Genomic DNA, 26,857 nt, shown 5'->3' with positions numbered 1-26,857 from the left:
GCATTGGACTGAGTGGGCACAGTAAGAAGTTTCACAACACCAGGTTAAAGTCCAACAGCTTTATTTGGTATCACGAGCTTTCGGAGCGCCGCTTCTTCATCAGGTGAGTGGAGAGTTGGGTTCACAAACAGGGCATATATAGAACTATATATTAACTTTAACCTGGGTGTTGTGAGACTGGTAACTGGACCAACCTTCAACCCTCATCCAACATTATGGGCGAGATTTTCTGGCCACTCTTGCCCCAAGACCAGAAAATTCCGTCCCGAGCTCAACAGACCTCAACATGGTCCTGTCCCACCCACTACGACTCGCGTGACAGACGGGACGGGAAAATTCCGCCCATATGTGCTCATTGCCACCTCGCTGCGTGTGGGAACCTTGCTATGTGCACATAGGCTGTCACGTTTCCTACATTACAATGGGACGGAGCATTTGAGCCAGAAGGAGAGACTGGATAGGCTTGGATTGTTTTCTCTAGAGCAGAGCAAGCTGAGGGGGGGACATGATTGAGGTGTACAAGATTATGAGGGGTATGGACAGGGTGAGTTGGGAGCAGTTGTTCCCCTTGGTTGAGGGATCAATCACGAGGGGGTTATAGTTTTAGGGTAAGGTGCAGGAGATTCAGAGGGGATTTGAGAAAAATATTTATCACTCAGAGGGTGGTAGGAATCTGGAATGCACTGCCTGGGAATGTAGTGGAGGCCGCAAACCTTACAACCGTTGAAAAGCAACCAAAAGCAAAAATGCTGGAAAAGCTTAAGCTTTGACAAAGGGTCACCTGGACTCGAGACGTCACCTCTTTTCTCTCCTTACAGATGCTGCCAGACCTGCTGAGATTTTCCAGCATTTTCTCTTTTGGTTTCAGATTCCAGCATTTGCAGTAATTTGCTTTTAATCGTTAAAAAGTATTTGGATGAGCACTTGAAACATCATAACATTCAAGGATATGAGACAGGTGCTGGAAAATGGGATTAGCACGACTTTAGTGATAGTAATTGTCGGTGAAGACTCGATGGGCCGAAGGGTCTTTTCTACAATGTATGACTCTTATGGTGACTCTATTTCAAAGGTACATTGGCTGCAAAGCGCTTTGAGGTAACCTGACCTGTGAAAGGTGCTACAGAAATGCAAGTCTTTCCTCCTGTCCTGTGATGAGGATTTATTGGTGACACTGGCTTTCCTTCCAGGGCTCAGTATTGAGTCCAGCCAGTCTTGACCAGACAAAACACAGGCTCCTTCATCATTAGCACACAGCAATTCCAACAGTCTAACCTCAGCCAAATCTATTGGGATTGTATCCTGTTGCCAATCCAAACAGATCGGTGGCAGAGAGTGAGGTCGGAGTTCCCTGTTGTGGTGTTTGTTCCGCAGCTGATGGAAATGCTTTGAAAACCTTAATAAATCCTATCAGCGTCACAGTGCGAGTTCCCACAGTGAAGGGATGGATTTTCAGTGGCTGTTTTATACCTTCCAGAAAGTCCCTCACTTGCAAACAGTAAAGGTGTCCATTGCAGCACCCAGAAAACCACCCCACGTTTGGTTGGACATGGGGATTTTCTGCTTTGTGTCAGAGCTCGCTGATCTGTATTGTCATTCAGAATCCTTCCTTACGCCTATCACCCGATGCACTTAGCCCCAGTCAGAGCAGATTAGCCAACAATATGGAAATTCGGCAATTCAAACTTGGTGCAGCATGATGTGGATGTTGAAGGGCTCCACAACAGACAGACCTGTAGGGAAAAGCGGCGAGCTGGGATTACAGAGTAGTGGTTGGGGCTGAGTCCGTTGTATGTGTCTGTTCTCAGTGACCATGTACCAGTGCTCTGAAATCAAAGGAAAAGCCGATACCCACAATCAGTGATGGACAGGGTGCAAGAAGGCCTGAGAGAGAGGTAAGCCGTTTGCAGCTAACATAATTCAGAGATGTGGGGGGTTGGGATCAATGTTTGCGTAATTTGTAATTTATGGCCGGGCTTGGCACCTCAGAGGGTTCTCCAACTCGTTTAGACAACTGCTCAGAGAAGGAGAGGAATTTAACCCCTGCAAGCATGTGCTTCAGAGACGTGGTGAGTTTAACCTTTCAGGACCAATGTTCCGGAGTTTTAACCATCTCCGAATGTGTGTCGAATCCTCTCGAGGAAAATGGAGTTCAAAATTTGAAACAAAGACAGAAAATGCTGGAAAATCTCAGCAGGTCTGAGAGCATCTGTGCAGAGAGAATAGAGCCAACGTTTCGAGTCTGGATGACCCTGTGTCTGGATGACAAAGGAACATTGGCTATATTTTATCTCCACCGATGCTGTCAGACCTGCTGAGATTTTCCAGCATTTTCTGTTTTTGTTTTGGATTCCAGCAGTATTTTGCTTTTAGAAATTTATAAGTGGGCTGGCATGTTTGTCATTACAATAGGAAGAAGGGGGACGCCAGCCCCGCTAAAAAATATCCCCATGCTCATTTCAAATAGATTAGGTTGGCCCAGACTCTCTCCAGGGATATCAAGCTGACCACTTCCCCAGGCTACCCACTCAGCACAGGTCTTATGGGAGAAGCAGCGAAAATCTGCATACGGAACACCAACACAAGGGAAGGAATGTATAATACGTGAAGCCTGTCCTGTAACAATGTCTTTGCTGGAGATTCCTCCCAACATTGGGAACATTAGATTTAGTTGTGGTGATGATTTGGACCAGATGTTGCTGAGAGGGGGTGGGGGGACTCTGTTGCCAGCAGGGGGTCTGTGCATGTTGTGGTCAATCACTGTTTTACAAGGGGATGCAGGCTGAAACTCTGCCACATGGGTGCTGCAAAGTGCTAGCAATGGAATTAGTTCCCAGAGAGGATGGAGTGGGAATACTGAGGTTGGCGTCTCCGGAGTTCCTGCTGCAGTTGGTCCTTCAGTGTCGAAACCTGCAGCACAGAACAAACGAAGACACAGAGTTAAACCACGGGACAGTTAGTTAACAAACTGAGCGGAGCCAGGCATGATAGCCAGAGGAAACCAGACCCAAATTCATCCAGGGAGACAGGCTGAGATAACACACACGCCCAGGGTACAGCGAGTGTGGATTGGATTTGCCCCACCAACCTCTGCCAACAATCATTTACCCTAGATAGAGTGGACGTGGAGAGGGTGTTTCCACTAGTAGGAAAAACTAGAACCAGAAGGCACAATGTCAGGCTAAAGGGACGATCCTTTAAAACAGAGATGAGGAGGAATTTCTTCAGCCAGAGAGTGGTGAATCTGTGGAACTCTTTGCCACAGGAGGCTGTGGAGGCCAGGTCATTGAGTGTCTTTAAGACAGCGATAGATAGGTTCTTGATTAATAAGGGGATCAGGGGTTATGAGGAAAAGGCAGGAGAATGGGATGAGAAAAAAAAAATCAGCCATGATTGAATGGCGGAGCAGACTCGATGGGCCGAGTGGCCTAATTCTGCTCCTCTGTCCTATGGTCTCCCGTATGACACAAGCCTCGCTATTAAACCAGGTATTTATTGCTACCCATCTGGGTAAACAGCACACCCCCACCCCATTCAGAAAATTTTGGAACCATTTAACACTTCCATAATGTGGGACAGAATGTTCTAGTCTGTACAGTCGACTTGTTATCAATCTAGCTCTCCCTCAGCTTGAGTATTTCAGAATATTCCAGAATAATTTCAGAATAATTGGCCATGTTAAATTGCCAGGAATAAACAGGCTCCTATACAAACAACTGGATATGAAAGCTCGAGGGAGGTCTATTCCTCCATTTTAAATAGACAATTTAATTGACAATCATCCAGGGTATAATTTATCACAATTGTGAAGCAAGTTCATTTACATACATATAACCGCCAATATTAACTAAACAAATCCAGATGGAGTTGTCATCCATTACCCTTTGAGGTTGTAAACCACTCTGATGTAGCACTCCATACAGAGATCATAGGATCATTATGGCACAGATGGAGGCCATTCGGTCCGTCATGTCTGTACCAGCTCTGCCTTTTACCGCACAGAGCCCCGCAAATTGTTTTCTCTTCAAATAATTACCCAGGTCACTTTGGAATGCCACCATTGAATCTGCCCCCACCACACTCTCAGGCACTGCATTCCTAACCACTCGCTGCTTCAGAATGGTTCTCCTCATATCACCTCAGATCTTGGCCCTCTGGTTCTTCCACCAATGGCAATAGTTTCTCCCCATCTACTCTGTGCGGGCCCTTCATGATTTTGAACACCACGATCAAATCTCCTAACTGCTCCCTACCTTTCATTTCTTTATTGTCTTTCTTTATTTTTCTTACTCTTTCCCCCTAGTTTATCCTCACTTTTCTTACCTTTTCTCCCCCCTTTTTCTCAATTTTACCCCTCTCCCACCCAACTCCCCACTCCCCCCACATCTTCCCCTCTGATTTCAGCTTCTCTGCCGTTTGGCCATTCACACCTTCTATTGTCTCTATGGACTGCCATTAGCAGCCTTTCCCCTGGTTTTTGTGGCTATGACTCATCTTTCATTCCCTCACCCTGCAGTATAAATATCTCCCACTTTCTCTGCCTTTTAGCTTTGACAAAGGGTCGTCTGGACTCGAAACCTCAGCTCTTCTCTCTCCTTACAGATGCTGCCAGACCTGCTGAGATTTTCCAGCATTTTCTCTTTTGGCTCCTTTCAATCTCCTCTTCTCCAAGGAGAAGAGGCCCAACTCCTCCAATCTATCCAGGTAACTGAAGTCCCTCATCCCCTGGTACACTATCCCAAAATAGTGGGATACAACGATGTTGTATTGAGATGGTACATTGTACTGATGTAGTGTTGATCAGAGATGGTAGAGATACCCACTGTAATATATTACCCTGAGGGAGCACATATTCCTGATGGACACAGTTCTGAGGTTGTATATTAGCTGTACAAACAGAAACTGATGCAACAGATTGTACTACAATTAACTTACAAAGAAAATGCACTGCGTGATGGTTGGTATAGTGGTTAGCACTGCTGCCTCACAACGCCAGGCGCCCAGGTTCAGTTCCAGCCTTGGGTCACTGTCTGTGTGGAGTCTGCATGTTCTCCCTGTGTCTGTGTGGGTTTCCTCCGGGTGCTCCGTTTGCCCCCCACCTTCCAAAGATGAGCAGGTTAGGTGGATTAGCCATGGTAAATGGATGGGGTTACGGGGATAGGGCAGAGGGGAGGGACTGGGTAGGATGCTCTTTTGGAGAGTCAGTGCAGACTCGATGGGACAAATGGCCTCCTTCTGCACTGTAGGGATTCTATGGTTGACTAACAGGTCAACATTCACTCTCTAGGGTTACGCATGGAAAATGGCCACTTGACCGAGACACCAGAGGGTGCTGGCTCCCATTGAATCAGATCCCAATAAAATTTGTTGCTTTCAACACAGGAGGAGAGAAAACCTTGTTTGTCTACCTGTTCTTCCAGTCCTTTCACACGCTGCCGATGAGCCCGTTCCCGTGCTTCCAGCGTCCTCTCAGTCTGCAACTGAGCCGTACGCAGGCGTTCCGTCTCTTTCTGGAGATCCTGTCGGTGGCGGGCAGCCGCTTCGATCAGGCTTTGGGAGTGAGACTGCTCGATGTCTGAAAGCTGGGCCTGAAGAGGGAACAGCCGAAATCAGAGAAGGTGGGGTTCCAGCTCAATGTCAGACCATGTGCAAACCACGGGCAGGGTTTTACGTGGAGCCATTGTTGGCCTACTGAAGGACTGGGTGAGCCTTATAGAACTGCACATTACGCCATTCTTAGCTCTCAGAATAACATGAAAATCCTGCCATTGTTTTTCCTTTGGTATTTAAGTGGCTCCGGAGTCAAGAAAAAACCAAAGTGAACAGAGATTCATCGTTGTCTATGAGAGACCCTCTGGGCTGTCAATGCCTCAGCTCAGGGTGGCTGGGTGGGGAGTGTTGGAGGATGAAGCTATTGCTTGTTGTAGAAGCTGTTGTGCCTTTAGGCTACAATTTGGCCAACAGCACCACACAACAGATACACTGCTTCAACCTTTAACCACATCACTCTCACCACTCAGAATCAAAGGGGTATAGCTTCTTACACAAACGATCAAACATTTACTGGAAAAGTTCATGTTATAAATTATGTGGGGCGTTTAACCACTGCTAAGATTACATGTAAAGGCTAGGTACTAATGGAGCTGGGTACTAGCCAGGTTGGGTTCTAGCAGATAATAATTCTGTCTAAATTCGCTGAGGGAGGACCGCTCCAAGCAGTAGCAGGCATCGAACGGCAAAGCACGATCTTGGGGAGCTGGTTCTGCTGTCATGCCATCATTTCCAACAATAGGTTTGAAAACGATTTGCCAAAAGGCAGGCAAGAGAGTTCTCAACACAGGCCTGAACCTTTTCATTTTACTTTCCTTGGATTATTCCCCAATCTTGCCTCTTCCTGGAAAAATGGGGATTTTCCTTTTGACCTGGGAAAAGGCAGGAAAGACTACTTAGGAAGTCAGTCACGTCAGAGAAAGAGAAGGTAAGGAATGGGAGGAGGACTCTCTACAGGCAGTTCTGCTCTCCTTAGCCCATAAGTGCTGAAACACTGTCCGTCAAGGTACACCAGCCTCTCGAGAAAGGGTTCTAATGGGGAGATAGTGGCGTAGTGGTAATGTCACTGGACCAGCAATCCAGAGGTCCCAGGCTAATTCTCTCAGGACATGTGTTCAAATCCCACCACGGCAGCTGGTGGAATTTGAATTCAATAATATCTGGAATTGTAATGGTGACCATGAAGCTATCTTAAAAACCCATCTGGTTCACTAATGGCAATTAGGGAAGGAAATCTGCCATCCATACCCAGTCTGGCCTACATGCGACTCCAGGTCCACGACTGACTCTCAAGTCCCTTCTGAAACAGCCTGGCCAGCTCCTCAGTTCAAGGGGCAAATCAGGGGGGGGAAGGGCAACAAATGCTGGCCTTGCCAACGATGCCCACATTTCCATCAAAGAATCTTAAAAAAACCATGTAATCAGGGTCACGCTGGCTAGGGACTGGGAGGGGGCACAGGGCAGAGATATGTCCTGGATACCAATGCCCCCTGTAAGTTAGATGTGTGCAAATGGGGAAGGTGCCATGCTGGCTGCGCCCAAGCTGACCACTTTAAGATCTTATGCGTGCAGGATTGCACAAAACCGTCTGAAGGTTTTACACACCGAAATAAACAGGTCGGGCAACAACAGTAGTTTAAAGGGGACATTATTGGACACCTAAAGATGACCAAGTATTTTTGGAATGGTTCAATTATACTGAAAGGGTTTAGTACATGACACGTGGATTCTTGGCTCCTCCGTGACTAAACCTTCAGATTCTTTAAGTTGTGGCTCCTGTGAAATTGCCAGAATCCACAAACACCCATAAATACATCTGCACAAGCCTGGCTTTTGGGCATCGGGAGTGGGAATTTTTTCTTTATTATTCACTCGTGGAATATTGTCAAGGACAGGATTTATTGCTCATTTTTAGGAGGAGGTGGTAAAATGCCTTCTTGAACAGCTGCAGTCTGTGTGGTGAAGGCGCTCTCGGGGAGGGAGTTTCTGATCCAGTGATGTTGAAGGAATGGCATTAGATTTGCAAGTCGGCGTGGATTGTGACTTGGAGGGGGGAAGATGCAGGTCGGGGTGTTCCTGTGCGGTTCCTGCCCTTGTCCCTCTCGGTGATAGAGGTTGCAGGTTCGGCCCTGACTTAACGCACTCCTGGCATGACAGGGACCTCAGCATAAAGGGAGGCCATGTTTGAGACATTGGTGTTGTCTGTCAGGCCAAGGTCTGTTCCAAACATGGCAGCCACACTTACCAGGCTATACAAAACCTTCTTCCTAATAATCTGTAAATCCATCTTCAAGGATCAGCAGGGAGAGTGGAAAGAGAAAAACTGACTATCTAATATTTTAACATATCAGACCTTCACAGGCCACCACTGACAGACACCCAGACCTTCCATTCATCAGCAGTTCACTGCCACCATTTACTCATTAAAAGCTACAAGAACAGGAACACACTGACAAGGCCAACCCCTTTTTACTGAGTAACCACACCTCTCACTACAATGCTCACTCTCATTTCCCAACAGAAACATGTGCAGCCATCCCTTAAACTGCTTTGCATGGCCCACCTCACAAAGCCTTCCCCGGTAGCTTACTCTCTGACCAGGGTGTTACAGGAGGCGTAGTCCTCCTCTCAGGCAGGCTCGCCACACTCTTTGGACAAACTCATCCTGTCTTGGTCCTCATCTACACTCAGATCCCACCTGTGGCTCTAAGTAGTCCTTTGCAAGCGATGGCAGCCATAACCTGGTAAACTGCTTCGACAGCATGCTAGACCAGGTGGGGGTTAGGGCTAGGGCCCGTACCCTCAGTGACGAAAGCATTTGTCTATTCTGGCATGTGAAGGCTGATTCTGGCAGCCTGGGTATATTAAGACTAATCTAAGGCCCAATGGCCTTGAAGGTGGGTCAGCGCCATGTTGTGGAACATATAGAGCTTGACAAAACACAGGAGGGGGGTGGTGAAATGTCTTTATGAACCGCTGCAGTCTGTGTGGTGAAGGTGCTCTCAGGGAGGGAGTTTCTGATCCACTGATGTTGAAGAGATGGCATTAGATTTGCAAGTCAGCATGGATTGTGACTTAGAGGAGAACTGAACACCCAGTGCATCCGGATCTATTTCCAGCCATCTAGACCCAGCTTGCCACTGGACCAAGATAGGTCAGGAATGTGAGGTAAATGATGCACAATTCTCCCTCACTATTATCCAACTCACACGAACGTCAAGTTCATCTTCTTTCTCTCATCTGTCGGCCACCATTTATCTGTCTGTGGCAATAGGTAATTGGCATAGCAGTAGGTGTGGATTAACACATTTTGCTACCTTACTTTTATGCCACCATCTGCACCTTCTTTAGTCTTCAACACTGCCATTAACACTCCCTTTGTCTTGTGTCCATGACATCTTTGTCAAATCTCCCCTTAGCTCTCACCTATCCCTGACCTTCTATCCTGTCCCACACGCCCTCTTAAAATCACATTCCTCCCTTTCTTTAACTCTGTAGAAGAGTCACATAGATTCAAAACGTTAACTTTGTTCCTCTCTGCACAGATGCTGCCAGATCAGCTGAATTTTTCCAGTACTTTCCGTTCTATTTCAGATTTCCAAAATCTGCAGCATTTTGCTTTCATACAATGTTCAGTTTGCTGCTCTCCCTGAGACTTGTCCACTTATAACAGCTGTAACAGCAATGGTCTACACTTGCCGAAGATCATAGAATAGAATCCCTACAGTGCAGAAGGAGACCATTCGGCCCATCAAGTCTGCACCGACCACAATCCCACCCAGGCCCTATTCCCGTAACCCTACATGTTTATCCTACTAATCACCTTGACACTGGGGTCAATTTAGCATGGCCAATCCACCTAACCCGCACATCTTTGGACTGATGTACTGAGCGGGAGCTCTTAATCCCCAACACAGTTTTCCATCTCCCTAATCGCATCTTTGACTGAACCACATTCTATGCCTTGTGGGGCTGGGCCAGTTTCTAGCGCGATTTTTAGAAGAAACTAGCACAAAAGATTGTGAAAATGTGACATATGCTTAAGATTCCGCCATCTTTTGCAGCGGATTAGCTGATTCGGGCGGCTTGCGCCGGGGGGAACAGTGCCACCTAGCAGAAGACCCAGGCCACTGTTGATATCTGTCAGAACTTTAGAAGCAGAGAGAAGCAGTTTCACGGTCCTGAAGCCAGAGCTCATGGATCTTGAGTCAACAAAAATGATCGAGAATTCGGAGCGACAAACTAAACGCAGCTGTCACAATCTAGGCTCATGAGTCAGTTAACGACCGGTATAACAACTAGACTGGAGAGTAAGTTAAATAACTAGCAAAGTACATGGAGTCTGGTGGATGGATTACATTGAGATGCAAGACCAGTGAGAGCTCGATGGACAAGGCAGACAGCTACCATAACAAAGCACAGGAACCTCACTCTGAGCATAGTCTGGCTGAGTGGAAGAATCCATGTAAACGAACCTTGATTCAGTCATTACTTACACTGTACAGGAGGCTTCAGTTTGTTGAGTTTCAAAGCTGCACATTGTCATCAATCATATAATTTATAGGCCTTGAGGATTGAGGTTAGAGTTAATATTGTGGTTGAACCCAGTTGCAATTGCACTGACTGACTTATTACCACATCTGGATGAACTAACGTTCGTACCTCACTTCCCCACTTGGCAGTGGCCCAGCCCTGCTCTCGAGAGATTCCCGACTCCAGACACAACTTCCTTAGAGGCTCAAGTGGATGAACGTTCGCCTTCTCAGGAACTCATGGAAACAAGTAACAATCTCCTTACTCTTTCAGACATTCAGACCGTTTAACATTCACTCCAAGGCTGTCAGTCGCTTCACCCGGCCGATCCAACAGGTTTCTGGCTTCTCTTAAATGTGCAAATCCCAAGCTATTATTGATCAGTCACGTTGATCCACAGTTCATTATTAACTTTAAATGATGTCAGGATTGTTTACTGGATTGCATATGAAGGAACCAAGGTGTCCAACCAGGCTGCTTCACCCCATGGGATAGGGAGGAACAGATCATCAAGGAATCCTCCCCACCCCCCGCCAGCCCCCACCCGCACCCCCCTCCCACACCCACCTCCTCTATCCACAATCCAGTGCTTACTGCCAGAAAATGAGTGAGTGGGTGGCACAGTGGTTAGCACTGCTGCCTCACAGCGCTAGGGACCCGGGTTCGATTCCCAGCTTGGGTCACTGTCTGTACAAAGTCTGCATGTTCTCCCCGTGTCTGAGTGGTTTTCCTCCGGGTGCTCCGGTTTCCTCCCACACTCCGAAAGATGTGCTGGTGAGGTACATTGGCCATGCTAAATTCTCCCTCAGCGTACCCGAACAGGTGCCAGAGTGTGGCGACTAGGGAATTTTCATCGTAACTTCATTGCAGTGTCAATGTGAGCCTACTTGTGACACTAATAAATAAACTTTAAAAGTGTCAGGTTGTGTTTAAGTTTAAAGTTAAAGTTTATTTATTAGTGTCACAAGCAGGCAGCAGTGCTAAGCACTGTATCACTGTTTAGCCATGATGCTCTCCTCAGTCTGGACACAGAACGAAGAATGTCCATTTAGGGGCAGTTTTTGATGGGGGAGGGAAAGTTGCTGATAGCAACCAGCACGCTTGGAACTAAATTTCAAAATGACAAAATTCCCTTCTGGAAAGGAAGGGAGAGAAATTGAACAATGGTTGGGGAAAATCCGAAAAATCAACTATGCGTTGACAATGGCGTATACGGAGGTAGGATCTGTTACAATGACAAGATTAATTGTGCTATTTCTTTCTGGCGCCACTCTTACGCATCAATTCCTCAAGGTGCAGTATAATATAACACGGTGACTAGAGTGATTCTATTTAAATGTACACTTCAGCTTCAGACTTAGCTAGTGGGTGACTCTGACTCGAAACATTAGCTCTATTCTCTCTCCACAGGTGCTGTCAGACCTGCTGAGATTTTCCAACATTTTCTGTTTTTGTCTCCGCAGTACTTTGCCTTTCTCTTAGTGGATGCTGAGTTTATTTTCTGTACTGTCGTGCTGTTGAGTTGCTAGGCCTGGTCTTTATCCATGTCGATGTGATCTCCTGCTCTGCCTATTTGGTCTCTATCTGTTGGTTCCTACCTGCAGTTGCTGGGTCTGTCTCTGAGCTTCCACAAGCTCCTGCTCCACCGTTGTGAGTGAACGATCCAGGCGTCCTTTCTCTGCGGACATGCGCATGCTATCTTCCTCCGACCGCAGTCGCTCGCGCTCCACCTACAACCAATGGGATGAGACATTATGGCTGTCTGGTCCATACAGATGGCTGAAAACATGATGTGTCGCAACACATGATCAAAAATAAGAGGCAATATGAGGAACACTTATTTTACACAGCAAGTTATGATCTGAAAGGCATTGCCCAGAGCATTGATGGAAGCAGCTCGAGTAGTAAATAACATTCAGAAGATGCTACGGGGAAAGTGTAGGAGAGTGGCGATTAATTGGATAGATCTGCAGGCACAATGGGCTGAATAGCCTCCTTCTGTACTCTCTTATTCCATGATTCTATGAACACCAGACTGAAACCAATTAAACAACACACTGCTATTGTCGGGGTCCCATATGTACAGCCGGGCAGATCAGTCTTATTGTTTACAGGCTGCCTGGCTCAGAGATGTGAAAGAGAAAAGGCCCAGTTTATATAGCACCTTCTCGTTTCCAGAAAATGTCGCAAAGCACGGCATTCCATTAATCACAGTACAATGAATGTTGTTACGTAGGGAAAAATGGCAGCTCTTCACTGCCTGCAAAATTCCGCAAGCGAGAAATGAGGGATGACCTGAAAAATCTGTTTGGACGTTTGTTGAGGCAGGAATGCTGTTCCATACTTTGAAGATGGGATCTTTCACATCCATATAAACCACAGAGGCAGCAAGTCAGGGCTTGCTTCATCTGTAAGGCTGGCGCCGCAGAAAGTGCAGCATGCATTCAACAACAGAGATGCTGCATTAATATAGCACCTTTAAACGCAATGAAATGTCCCAAGGTGCTTCGCGGGAGTATTACAAAACAAAGTATGACACTGAACCACATAAGGAGGTATTATGTCAGTTGAAAGCTTGGTCAAAGAGGAAGATTTTGAGATGCATCTTAAAGGAAGCAAGTGATGGAGAGAAATGGAAAGCTGTAGGGAGGGAATTGCAGAGCTTCTGAGCATCAGTAACGGAAGGCCATCAACGTTGGAGTAATATTGAATGGGAATGCACAAGAGGCCAGAAATTGAGCAGCACAGATATCTTGGATGGTTTTGGGGTTGCGGGAGATTACAGAGATAGGGAGCAGCAAGGCCATAGAGGGATCTCAGAATTTTTAAATCAAGACATTGCTTGACTGGGAGTCAATGGAGGTCAGTAAGAATGGGTGTGATAGGGACATGGGATTTGGTGTGAGTTATGGCATGGGCAGCAGTATTGTGGATGATCTCAAGTTTCTGGAGGGTATAAAGTGGGGGAGCAGCCAGAAGTGCATTGGAATGGCTGGGCTAGATTTTATGGATAGCAGAAGATGAGAAAATTCTCCCACCTCAAGGCAAAGTATCAGGAAAGACAGGATTTACACTGTTGCGCATGCGTGTGTGGTTGGAGGGGGTGCGGGGGGTGGTGGCAAACAGGCTCCAGTTTAACTAGTCAATCTGGGAAAGAGTTAAGAGGCAGTCGGTGCCAAGGTTAGCTGTTTAAAAGCCTCATTGTGTATTCTTGGCTAAGAACGCAGACATCCATTAGAAAACGGAAACATCTGAACCCCAGGAAAGGCGCCAGTTTTGATCCCTTCTGTCAATTGTACACTGTTTATTTACACACAATGGAAAGTTTCAAGTGCTTGCAGTTTCTGCTATTGACACATTTAAAGAGTCTGGTAGATTGATATATTGGTTTTGCACGGTGTACCGTGTATGAGTGAGGATGGGAGTGCCATACCTTGCCACGCGGGGTATGAGAAGGATCTTTTAAACTTATCTTTCAAAAGGTTCCTTCATGCAGACTATGGTTCATGAAATTACTGAGGTGTCACAACATTTTGAAAGGTTGGCCCAATCCACATACAAATTGCGAAGGACTAGGACATGCCTATCTCTACAATAGAGCGGGACACGTGGGGAGTGCAGGGTACAGGTTTGTGACCCAAACCAGCCTGCAACCTTCAAAGGCACTCCTGATAATTGAAAACCTCAGCAATGGGGTCAGCAATCCAGAATCCGGTCCCAGCTGCCATTTTAACCCCTCCGTGGAGTGATTCCATGACCCCTCCCTGACTGCATGAAGTTGAATCTAGAGGCAACAAAAGGATGGCTGAGGATCTGAGCATCAAAAGGGACGAGACAGAGGCAAACTCTGTTAGTACCTAACCGCTGCTGTTGATGGATGATAAATACCGGGTCGTTGAAGGTAATAAGGTTGAACAGGTGCTGGATATCGGTCAATTCATTATACTCAGAAGTGTATATAGGAAGCACTCGCAAGCACTGGAGGAGACTGTATTAGGAGGGGATATCACGTGGGCACAGCGGTTAGCACTGCTGCCTCACAGTGCCAGGGACCTGGGTTCAATTCCGGCCTTGGGTCACTGTCTGTGTGGAGTTTGCAGATTCGCCCCGTGTCTGCGTGAGTTTCCTCCGGGTGTTCCGGTTTCCTCCCACACTCCAAAGATGTGCGGGTCAGGTGGATTGGCCATAGTAAATTGCCCCTTAGTGTCAGGGGGATTAGCAGGGTAAATACGGGGGGTTAGGGTGATAGGGCCTGGGTGGTGTTGTGGTCGGTGCAGGCTCCATGGGCCAAATGGCCTCCTTTGGCACTGTAGGGATTCTATGATCAGTCTGATAAACCCAAGTGATGCTTATGGAGGTGGAACTGGGTGATCTTCGAGATGGCATGAAAATGAGCGCAGCACTGAGGACTTAAACTGATAGAGTTCGAGGTGTGCACTCGGACTTTTAGAAACATAAAAATTCAAAAGGGCCCATCAAGGACGACAAATAATGGATCTCTTAATTCCTCAGTCTTTCTTCCTTCCTTCCAACAACTTTCAGCCTTCCAAAACTCCAATTATGATATTTTTCGCCCCGACTTCCCGATCACCTTTCCTCAACTTTGGTGTCTCCTGCACTGTGGTCTTTGAAAATCACCCATGCACTTATGAAACATTTAGTCCCATCACTTGGCACCCATTGGTTTATGGGGGCAGGTTCTGACTGCATTTCCAACCGCCCCCCCCCCCCCCCCCCAATTTGTCAGACCCACCTTGTCCAGTGTCTTTTTCAGAGCACCCTTATCCTTCTCCAGGCGGATTGATGACCGCTCCAGCTCGCGTTTCTCATTCTCCAGCTGAGCGATGGCGCGCTGCAGGACGGTCAGCCGCTCCTGGAGAAGATGTTTCTCCTCCTGTAGTTTCTGAATGCTCCGCAGTGCGATCTCGTCACCTTCCTGACGCTGGTGCAACATCTGAAGGAAGGATGGAGAATGATGGGCACGGAAAACAGAACAAAACCAGTTCTCACCAACGGTACTGTTCGCCACTGCCCAGCAGTGTTTAATCTCCACTGAAGTCAATGTCTTTGCATCTAACCTGTTCTCTCCCTGACCTGGAAGTGTTCGATGGAACAATGTAGAGGGAACTCTATTTTACATGTTAACGTGCTGCACCTGTTTGGCAATATGGCCAGAAGCGAAAAGCAGAAAATGCTTCAATTTCTAATTTTGGCATTTGCCAATTTAAGGGGAGCACAAAAACTAGGAACAGGAGTAGGCTATTCAGCCCCTTGAGCCTGCTCTGCCATTCGATAAGATCAGAACCGATTTGATTGTGGTTTCGACTCCCCTTACCGATCTTCCCCTGCATTCCTGAGCCCTTGACTCCTTTGTTGATCAAAAGTCTACCTACATTGGCAAAGAACAAAGAACAGTACAGCACAGGAACAGGCCCTTGAGCCCACCAAGTCTATGCCGACACAGATGCCTCTCTAATCTAATATTTTCTTGCCTCCATATCCCTCTATTCATGTACCTATCCAGATGCCTAGAATCTGCTTCCACCACCTCCTCCAGCAGCGTGTTCCAGGCATTCACCACCCTGTGTGTGAAAAACTTGCCCCTTACATCTCTTTTAAACTTTCAACCTATGCCCCCAAGTAATTGACCCTTCGACCCTGGGAAAAAAGACACTGACTATCCACTCTATCCAAGCCTGTCATATCTTGTAAACCTCTATCAGGTCCCCCCTCGGCCTCCGATGCTCCAATGAAAACAATCCAAGTTTGTTCAACCTTTCTTCATAGTCCATATCCTCCATACCAGGCAACATCCTGGTAAATCTCTTCTGCACCCTTTCCAATGCATCAACATCCTTCTGGTAGTGCGGTGACCAGAATTGTACACAATACTCCAAATGCGGCCTCACCAAAGTCTTATACAGCTGCAACACGATTTTCCAATTCCTATACTCAATACCCCAACCGATGAAGGCCAGCATGCTATACACCTTCTTGATCACCTTGTCCACTGGAGTTGCACCTTCAGAGAACTGTGGATCTGCACACCTAGATCCCTCTGTATGCTAATATTTCTAAAAGCTCTACCATTTACTGTATACTTTCCTTCTGCAGGAGACCTCCAAATTGCATCACCTCACAGTTGTCAGGGTTAAATTCCATCTGCTGTCTTTTGGTCTAGGTCGCCAGCTGATATATATCCTGCTGTATCCTCTGACAATCTTCCTCACTATCCGCTACTCACCCAGTTTTTGTATCATCTGCAAATTTACTATCAGACCACCTACATTTTCCTCCAAATCATTTATATATATTACAAACAACAGAGGCCCCAGCACTGATCCTTAGAAAAGTATCCCTTCCAAAGCTACTCTCTGCCTTCTATGCCCAAGCCAGTTTAGGATCCATTTTACCAGCTCACCTCGGATCCCATATGAATTCACCTTCTGTATCAGCCTGCCATGAGGAACCTTATCGAAGGCTTTCCTAAAGTCCATGTATACAACATCCACTGCCCTGCCCTGGTCAATTTTTCTTGTCACTTCCTCAAAGAACTCAATCAAGTTTGTGAGACACGACCTCCCTTTCACAAAACCATGCTGCCAATCGCTAATAAGCCTATCCTCTTCCAGATGTGAGTACATCCTGTCCCTAAGAATCTTCTCCAATAATTTCCTCACCACTGATGTAAGGCTCACAGGCCTATAATTTCCCAGATTGTTTCTCCTGCCCTTCTTAAACAGAGTAACAATGTTAGCTACGCTCCAATCCTCTGGTACCTCACCTGTGACTAGAGAGGATACAAAGATTTTGGTTAAGGCCTCAGTAATTTCTTCCCTCGCCTCTCTCAGTATTCTGGGGTAGACTCTATCTGGCCTTGAGGGTGTGTCCACCTTCATGTTTTTCAAAACCTCTAACACCTCCTCTATTTTTATCTCAACATGTCCTAGAATGTCAAAATCCTCCTTTCTACACTTCCCATCCACCACATCCTTCTCCTTTGTGAATGCTGACGCAAAAAGTTCATTAAAAGGACCTCATCCACCTCATCTGGCTCCACACACAAATTCCCTCCACTGTCCTCGAGTGGACCCATCCTTTCCTTAGCTACCCTCTTCCTCCGTATATACACATTAAGCGCCTTGGGATTCTCCTTAATCCTGCCTGCCAAGGACATTTCTTGGCCTCTTTTTTGCCCTCCTAAGTCCCTGTTTAAGCTCTTTCCTGCTATCTTTGTATTCCTCAAGCGCTTTATCCATTTTCAATTTCCTGAAATTTATGCATGCCTCCTTTTTTTTAATGAGCTCACAATCTCTTGTCACCCATGAATATACCTTGAAAATATTCAACAAGTCAGCCTCCACTGTTCTCTGGGGGAAGAGAATTTCACAGACTAACAACCCTCTGACAGAAAAAAAATCTCCTCATTCTCCATCTTAAATGGAAGACCCCTAATTTTCGAACTGCACTTCCTAATTCTAGTCTCTTCTATAAGGGGAAAAATCCTCTCAGCATCCACCCGGTCAAGACCCCTCAGGATCTTGCATGTTTCAATAAGATCACCTCTCATTCTTAAGTTTTTCACAGTACCTTCATTGCAGTGTGAATGTAAGCCTACTTGTGACTAATAAATAAACTTTAAAAACTTTTTTTAAAGTTTAAGTTTATTTATTAGTGTCACATTAACACTGCAATGAAGTTACTGTGAAAATCCCCTAGTCGCCACACTCCAGCGCCTGTTCGGGTACATTGACGGAGAATTTAGCATGGCCAATGCACCTAACCAGCACAACTTTCGGACTGTGGGAGGAAACTGGAGCACCCGGAGGAAACCCATACAGACACGGGGAGAACGTGCAGACCCCGCACAGACAGTGACCCAAGCCGGGAATCGAACCCGGGTCCTTGGCGCTGTCAGGCAGCAGAGGTAACCATTGTGCCACCGTGCTGCTCTTCTAAACTCCAGGGGGTTTAGGCCCAGCTTGCTACGCTTTCCTCACATGGTAACCCCTTCATCCCAGTAATCAGCTGAGTGAAGCTTCTCTGAACTGCTCCTAATGTTTTAGTAACCTTTCTTAAGTAAGGAGACTAAACCTGTACACAGTATTCCAGATGAGGTCTTGTACAGCTCTATTAACACTCAAATCCCCATGCAATTCACACCAGCTTTCCATTTGCCTTCCTAATAACTTGACATATCTGCATGGTAACCTTTTGTAATTCATGGAGCAGGACACCCAGATCCCTCTGTACCTCAATTCTGCAATCTCTGCTTATAAATAACATACTGCTAATATAGTACATGTGTATCGGTACATATACGAATACAATACAAAATTCAACCCTGAAAAAGGCAGCAAATTTAGAGTTCAAGGCTCTCACCTCCTGATGTTTCTGGAGTTGACATTCCAATTCTACCCGTTGCTGCTCCATGTCCTGCTGATCATTCTGGAGGACCTGGACCCTGTCGGATAGTGAAGTGTTCTGTTTCTTTGTCTCGTTCACAGCCTGACGTGCAGCCTCCAGACGCTCCTGTCGTAAGACAATTCAACTCTCAGTTTCAGCCATACACTCATTTGCAGACCCGAAGCAAATTAGATGGATGTTTCCCAGGAGCCTGGCTCTCTCACACTTAAGAAGTCTCACAACACCAGGTTAAAGTCCAACAGGTTTATTTGGTAGCAAAAGCCACTAGCTTTCGGAGCGCTGCTCCTTCGTCAGGTAAGTGGGAGTTCGGTTCACAAACAGGGCATATAAAGACATCATCTCTCACTCTTCACAGAACCCATCTAATACCCAGCAATACCTGCTCCAGTTAACTTTGCTCAAACTTCTCCCTCCCTTTTAGAAGAACGGGGTGCAGGCATCCTGTATAGACCTCCTGTGATACCTGATCCAAGTCATCATCGTACACACTATAATCCCAAAGAGTTAGCATTAGCCCATTTTTCATCCCGAGAATGAGACAACCTCAGTTCTGCTGCACAGCTAATGCCCTGCAGTACAGGGCAAAGGCTAGGGGCGGCACGGTAGCACAGTGGTTAGCACTACTGCCTCACTGTGCCAGTTCAATTACAGCCTCGGGTCATTGTCTGTGTGGAGTTTGCACGTTCTCCCCGTGTCTGCGTGGGTTTCCTCCGGGTGCTCCGGTTTCCTCCCACACGCCAAAAATGTGCAGGTTAGGTTGATTGGCCATGCTAAATTGCTCCTTAGTGTCAGGGGGATTAGCAGGGTAAATACATGGGGTTACAGGGATTGGGCCTGGATGGGATGGGTGTCAGTGCAGGCTTGATGGGCCTCCTTCTGCACTGTAGGGATCCTAGGAGTCTATGATTCTACTGGACAGCACAAGTCTATTACAAACCTCCTACAGATTTCTGAAGAACAAATTAAATCCCAAAAGGTCTGGTTTCAAGACTTAATTCCAACTTCCTAAACTTCTTCAAGTTGTGATGTCAAGGCATTAGCTGAGTGTATAATTGATTAGGAAGGAGATGGCGACCAGCTCCAGGCCTCAAAACTACATAAAATTTAAACATATTTATTGTTTAAATCCAAACAGTTGCTCAGTAACAGCGCAGAACAGGATCTGCAGGATCAATGGTTACAATGAGTGAGAGAGAGAGGGATTCAAATGTTCGTGTTGTATTTGCAGTGTGGTAATTTCCAACATTCACTTCTGCAGTGAATTTCTTGCAAACTTCCTCCTGTTCAGACATTTATAATAGCGTAGCGGAACCAGTAATCTAAAGGCTCAGACTAATAAGAACATAAGAACTAGGAGCAGGAATAGGCCATTCAGCCCCTCGAGCCTGCTCCACCATTCAACACCATCATGGCTGATCTCTTCTCAGCCTCAAATCCACTTTCCTGCCCATTCTCCATAACCCTTCAACCCATTGCTGATTAAAAATCTGTCTATCTCCTCCTTAAATTTACCCAATGTTCCAGCATCCACCACACTCTGGGGTAGTGATTTCCACAGATTCACCACCCTTTGAGGGAAATAGTTTCTCCTCGTCTCCAACCAAAATGGGTAACCTCGACTTTGATATCCCGGTATGATTTTTAGCAGAGCTGCTACAGTTTTACATAACTTGCCACAGCAGCTGGGCATTTTGAGTGCTTGTGCGATGGTTGGACCTGGCGGGGGAATTATGTCAGCGTGCCAGCCGGACAAAAATGATCATGCACCAGAGAGCAAGATCAGGTTTTGGAAATAATCAGGTTGTGCAGTGAGTCTCATTTGAGATGTGTCCAGTTCAATGGACTGAACAAGATTATGATTAGGGGCCGAATGAATGATGCAGTCTGCTGGGGTCCAGACAGCAACACGATCGAGACAAAACTTCCAGTGTGATGGAATCTGTGGCTTCAAAGCTTGTAATTTCTTTTTAAGATGGACCCTAACTGACCAAAACCAGAAAGAGAGAAAAGAAACTGACCCTCTCAGTTTCTCAGGAAATGAAAACTGAAACTGTGATTGGAAATCAAAACTTCTAGGGAGACTGAACCTGTTTGAAGGCATATAAACGGACATAGCTCAATCTATGCTCAGTTGAAGTTAATGGCCAGAGTTCTACAGTCCCGCCCACCCCAGATTCGGGGCAGGCGAGGCTCGCAGAATGGCATTCTCCGTTGGCCTCAGGCGAGATCCTACGAGCCTCGGGCGGACGAGGTGGTAAAATTCCAGCAGATGTGTCCAGTGGTGCAGTACAGGCAGGTTGAAGAAGATGGGGGTTAGATCCAGATGCTGCAAATAAGCAAATATGCAGTTGGGTGGCACAGTGGTTAGCACTGCTGCCTCGCAATGCCAGGGATCCGGGTTCCATTCTGGCCTCGGATTACTGTCCATGTGGAGTTTGCACATTCTCTCCGCATCTGCGTGAGTTTCCCCCGGGTGCTCCGGTTTCCTCCCACACTCCAAAGATGTGCGGGTTAGGTTGATTGGCCATGCTAAATTAATCCTAGGGTCAGGGGATTAGCAGGGTAAATATGTGAGGTTACGGGAATAGGGCTTGGGTGGGATTGTGATTGGTGCAGACTTGATGGGCCGAATGGCCACCTTCTGCACTGTAGGGATTCTATGCAGCTATTTCTGTGACCTGCAAGTAACATTCGTGGATCTACAGACCACTCGAGGAGGTTCTGCAGATGGGTGCCACTTGTGGTGAAGCCCACCTAAGCCCACCTAATAGAGGTGTATAAGATGTTGAGAGGCATAGATCGGGTGGACTCTCGGAGGCTTTTTCCCAGGGTGGAAATGTCTGCTACGAGAGGACACAGGTTTAAGGTGCTGGGGAGTAGGTACAGGGGAAATGTTAGGGGTAAGTTTTTCACACAGAGGGTGGTGGGCGAGTGGAATCGGCTGTTGTCAGTGGTGGTGGAGGCGAACTCAATAGGGTCTTTTAAGAGACTCCTGGATGAGTACATGGAGCTTAATAGGATGGAGGGTTATAGGTAGGTCTAGAAGGTAGGGATGTGTTCGGCACAACTTGTGGGGCCGAAGGGCCTGTTTTGTGCTGTAGTTTTTCTATGTTTCTATGCCCACGGAACTCAGGTTAGTTGTGTGCTACTGTACCAGGTTGACTTGGTAGTTAGGGAGGCAAATGCAACGTTAGCATTCATTTCGAAAGACTAGAATACAAAAGCAGGGATGTACTGCTGAGGCTTTATAAGGCTCTGGTCAGACCACATTTAGAATATTGTGAGCAATTTTGGGCCCCGTTTCTAAGGAAGGATGTGCTGGCCTTGGAGAGGGTCCAGAGGATCATTCACGAGAATGATCCCAGGAATGAAAAGCTTGACGTATGAGGAGCATCTGAGGACTCTGGCTCTGTACTCGATGGAGTTTAGACAGATGTGGGGGGAAACTCATCGAAACTTACAGAATAATGAAAGGCCTGGATAGAGTGAACTTGGGGAAGACGTTTCCATTAGTCGGAGAGACTAGGACCCGAGGGCACAGCCTCAGAGTAAAGGGACGACCCTTTAGAACCGAGGAGGAATTTCTTCAGTCAGAGGGTGGTGAATCTGTGGAATTTATTGCCACAGAAGGCTGTGGAGAACAGGTCATTGAGGGTATTTAAGACAGAGATGGATAGGTTCTTGATTGGTAAGGGGAATCAAAGGTCACGGGGAAAAGGTGGGAGAATGGGCTTGAGAAACTTAACAGCCATGATCGAATGGCAGATGCGATGGCTTGAATGGCGTAATTCTGCTCCTATATCTTATGATCTTATGCTACTGGCTGGGGTCAGATTAGCTCCTAGGAAAAAGAGCTAAGATTCTCCATGAGGAAGATGGATGAGTGACTGAGACTGATGACTATATGCAGAGTGGATAGCCTAGATAATTCAGAAGATCTGTCTTAGTTGTACCTGTAATTTAATGTGCAATTTATCATTTATAAGCAACCGTAATTTTCCTGTTAATGTGCATGCACGCAGGCACACACACACACAAACACACACGCATGCTAAATGTGTGTTATGGGGCTATAACTGTGACCAACACACAGCCAGCCCACCTCAGTACAAAGAAACAAAGAAGTATTTCTCTCTTTAGCAGCACTGGCCTTTTTTACTCAACTATCTGTAGTCACTGGGGAAGCCATTACCATCGAGTGCACCTTTCCTGTGGGAGACACCTTCGGAATAAAACGTGAAACAGGCTTGGCTGGTACCCAGCTTCTCCTGGGCTCACAGCCAGGCTGTGTGTTGTTACAGGCACAGGGTGAGAGGAAATACGTGTGTGACTAGCTCAGATATCGGTACACGTTAAGCGTCTGACAAGATTTAAGGAGTCAACAGGCGTAAGAGGTAGTGTGAAAGGGAGGAGAACAAAAGTGGGCATTGTGAGGCCCAGCTGTTTATAACTGCACATTCATCTCAGCTTTTGGGAAGAAAGTCAGTAAATGAAATGAAGGACTTACCCGCACAGAAGCAGGCCTCTGGCAGTGTTTATTCTCGATATGATCTTCCTCCCACCCTGCTGCATCTAATCCTGTCTGCATATACCTCCAGATCCTTTTACTTGGCATCTTTCACATGCCCCTCACAATGTCTCACAGTCAACGATGGAATCTTAAACTGCAGCCGTTGTTGCTTTGGAAGCAAAGACGGTGGCTCATTTACATACGATAAGGTCCCAGAAATTGTAACTTGAGATGAATAACTCAATAGACATTTTTGCTGGTGTTCCTCCTTGAAGAAGGGGTGCTTAATTAATTATTTTACATGTCCAAGCAAAACAAAAGCAGCAACCTTCCTGCCACACTGTGACTTTGCAGATCCATGAGAAGGTCCTTACCTGGTCTGATCTACATGTGACCCCAGAGCCACAGCAATGTGGTTGACTCTCAACTGACCTCTGAAATGACCAAGCAAGCCACTTAGTCCAAGGGCAACAAGGGATGGGCATTAAATGCTGGCCAGCCATCAACACTCATGTCCCTCAAATAAGTTAAAAAAAAGAGATGGAAAGAAGAAGAGGGGAGGATAAGATGGAAGAAGAAGATACTGATATAGAGTGAGAAGTCATCGGGGGAAGAGAAGGTGCAAGGGGAAAGAAGAGGTGGAGAGGAAGAGAACGGTGAGAGGGGAGAGAGAGAAAAATGGATGGAGAGAAGAAGAAAGAAAATGTGGGACAGAATACAGAAGTTGAAGGGGATGGAAATGTGACATGGTAACACAGTGGTCAGCACCGCTGCCTCGTAGCACCAAGGACCCGGGTTCGATTCCGGCCTTGGGTGACTGTCTGTGTGGAGTCTGCACATTCTCCCTGTGTCTGCGTGGGTTTCCTCCGGGTGCTCCGGTTTCCTCCCACACTCCAAAGATATGTAGGTTAGTTGGACTGGCCATGCTAAATTGCCCTTGACGTGTAGGGAGATTAGGGAGGGTAAATGCATGGGGTTACGGGGATAGAGTGGAGGGGAGGGTCTGGGTAAGATGCTCTGTCGGAGAGTCGGTGCAGACTCGATGGGCCAAATGGCCACCTTCTGTGATTCTAAAGAGATGAACTGTTCAAGCACAGAAGAGTCCAGAAAGAAAGGTTGCCCTCGAAATGGAAAAGAGTCTCCTTTATAAATAAATCTACTTGATAAAGAGCGCAGCTAGTGCTGGAGCAAGTCAGACGGTCAGTGGGAACTTGGTGGGTTCATGTTAAATGTAAAATACAGGAATACGAGAATGGTGTAAGGAGCAAGGATGACACCGTGTAGCGTAACCGTGCTGACACTCACGTGAAGGATGCGACGGTCGTGCTCGCTGCTGGCCAATGCTTTCTGCAGCTGGGCCGTCTTCTCCTGGAGAGCGGAGACGCTGGCCGCCCGGTCGGACAGCGACAGCGACAAGCTCTGCACTTTGTCCTTCAGCTGGCTCTCCCCCTCCTCCGACTTGGTGAGCGAGGAATTCAGCCGGTCCACGGTCAGCTGCAGGCTGTTGGCCTTGCCCTGGCTGTCGGACATCTGCCTTTGGAGGGTGTCGATCCGGTCCTGGAGCACCTGGATCTCGCTTTCTCGGTCACTTGCGACCAGCTTCATCCTCTGCAGCTCCCCCTCCAGCGAGCGGCGGGTGAGCTCCAGCTTGGTGGCGCGGCTCTCGGAGGCGTCGAGGAACTCCTTCAGTTTGCGCTTGTCGTTCTCCAGCTTGGCCTCGTTTGCTTTCATCTTGCTGATTTTGTCCTGCGGTAAAACAAAAACAGTGAGGAGATTCAGAGGAGGCGGGGGGGGGGGGGGGGGGGGGGGGGGGGGGTAACAGTACTGCTTTTCACCTCTCATGGTTTCAGTTGGTGTTGGCTGTGGCTCAGTGGGCAGCACTTACATCTCCGAGTCAGAAGGTTGTGGGTTCTTCTTTTCATTTATTTTTACGGGATGTGGGCATTACTGCCGAGGCCAGCAATCCCTAACTGCCCTCCATTTCAGAGGACATTTGAGAGCCAACCACATTGCTATGGTTCTGGAGTCACGTGTAGGCCAGACCAAGTAAGGGTGGCGGATTTCCTTCCCTAAAGGACGTTAGCGAACCAGATGGGTTTTTACAATAATGGTTTCATGGTCATCGTTAGACATTTAATTCCAAATTTTTATTGAATTCAAATTTCACCATCTGCCATGGGTGGGATTCGAACTGGGTCCCCAGAACATTATCCTGGCTCTCTGGATTGCTAATCCAGTGATAATTCCACTGTTTTTTTATTTATTAGTGTCACAGGTAGGCTTACATGAACACTGCAATGAAGTTACTGTGAAAATCCCCTAGTCGCCACACTCCGGCGCCTGTTCGGATACAATGAGGGAGAATTTAACATGCCCAATGCACCTAACCAGCACGTCTTTCGGACTGTGGGAGGAAGCCGGAGCACCCGGAGGAACCCCAGGCAAACATAGGAAGAATGTGCAGACTCCGCACAGACAGTGACCCAAGCCAGGAATCGAACCCAGCTCCCTGTGCTAACCACTGTACCACCGTGCTGCACTGTGCCACCCTCCATGGTTCTAGGCCCACCGCAGAGTACAGAATCTAGGCTGACACTCCAACAGTGCAGGAATTAGAGAGTGCTGCCTTCCAAACAAGACGTTAAACTGAGGGGCTCTCTCAGGTGGTATAAAGGATCGCAAAGCCCGGTGTTTGAAGAATAGAGAAACTTTCTCCAACGCCCTGGCCAATAGTTATCACTCAGTCAACACCACCAAAGCAGATTATCCAATCACCAGCAATGTTTGTGCGATCTTGCTCTAAGTTTAAAATTATCACCCTTGTATCCATGTCGCTCCCCTGCCTTGCCCCTTCTGACTTGTGTAACCTCCTCCAGCACTACAATCCCCTGAGAATTCTACTTTCCTCCAATTCTGGTATCTTATGCAACCCCTTTGCCCCTCCATTGGCAGCTGTGCCCTCAGCTCAGAGATGTTTACAGCTCAGGAGGCCATTCTGCCCATTGTGTCCAAATTCCTGGCTCCAAGACGTCCTCCTTCAACTGCTCTGCTTCTTTACCTTCCAATTCTACTCTAAAGTGCTCCTTAAAACTTCCTTATAACCTACGAAGCTTTTGATCACGTGTCCTAATTCTTTGAGTCAATATTTTTTTGATTCCCCTTCTGTGAAGTGCTTTGCAGTGTTTTATTGTATTAAAGGTGATATATCAATGCTAAATGTTGTTGTTGTTGTTGACAGTGAGGTCGCAGACAGTTGCTGACTCAGCCAGCATAGCCCTGGGACTTTGCCGGTCTGTAAGGCTTAGTAATATACCAGGCTCTTCATTTATACATTGAGTCACCAGAGGCTGGTGACAACTGCGCCTTAATCCGAGGACTAATTTCCCTCTCGCTATAACCACAGGCGCCCTCCCCATCTCCACATCCTCTCTTCATACTCCACACTGCCCACTCCCATCCTGTCTGTCAGCAGAGGCAGCGCTGCACCACACAACCCTCTGACCTTGTGGGCATTCATTACAGACGATTTGGCAGCACACACACAGCTCCTTATCAATCTGGTTAAGGATGGGTTGGGACATTTGCATGGTCGACCGCTCCGCTGGTGAAATGTTTCCCATTAATGTGCTTCCCCGCCTCACCACAATGCCTCCCTCCAACCCATTCCTGAGGCTCTCTCTCTCTCTCTCTCTCTTTCCCTGTAGCCGCTTGCTGCCTGCCAGACCTCCTCCAAGCACTCAGCGCCAAGAGAAACAGAGTGTTCTCCTGTTCCGCAGTCGGTGCACGTGACTCTCCTCTAGACGCTAGCCAGCTAACTCTGGAATTTCCAGCACTCTT

General features: G+C 47.1%; 1 protein-coding gene across 1 annotated transcript in view; it reads right to left on the bottom strand.

Moving 5' to 3' along the window:
• Window positions 1–71: 71 nt before the first annotated feature.
• crocc (ciliary rootlet coiled-coil, rootletin) overlaps window positions 72–26,857 on the bottom strand; it is a 108,175-nt gene continuing 81,389 nt past the window's right edge. The window contains exons 31-36 of the mRNA XM_078239017.1: window positions 24,326–24,766; window positions 18,466–18,615; window positions 14,837–15,037; window positions 11,682–11,813; window positions 5,409–5,588; window positions 72–2,910 (exon numbers count right to left, since the gene is read on the bottom strand). Of these exons, the coding sequence (XP_078095143.1) occupies window positions 2,827–2,910; window positions 5,409–5,588; window positions 11,682–11,813; window positions 14,837–15,037; window positions 18,466–18,615; window positions 24,326–24,766 (1,188 nt within the window). The 3' untranslated portion in view covers window positions 72–2,826. The remainder of the gene's footprint in view (window positions 2,911–5,408; window positions 5,589–11,681; window positions 11,814–14,836; window positions 15,038–18,465; window positions 18,616–24,325; window positions 24,767–26,857) is intronic.

This window comes from Mustelus asterias, chromosome 22, assembly GCF_964213995.1.
Source record: "Mustelus asterias chromosome 22, sMusAst1.hap1.1, whole genome shotgun sequence".
Taxonomy (NCBI): Eukaryota; Metazoa; Chordata; class Chondrichthyes; order Carcharhiniformes; family Triakidae; genus Mustelus; species Mustelus asterias.
This window is presented reverse-complemented; position numbering and strand designations above follow the sequence as displayed.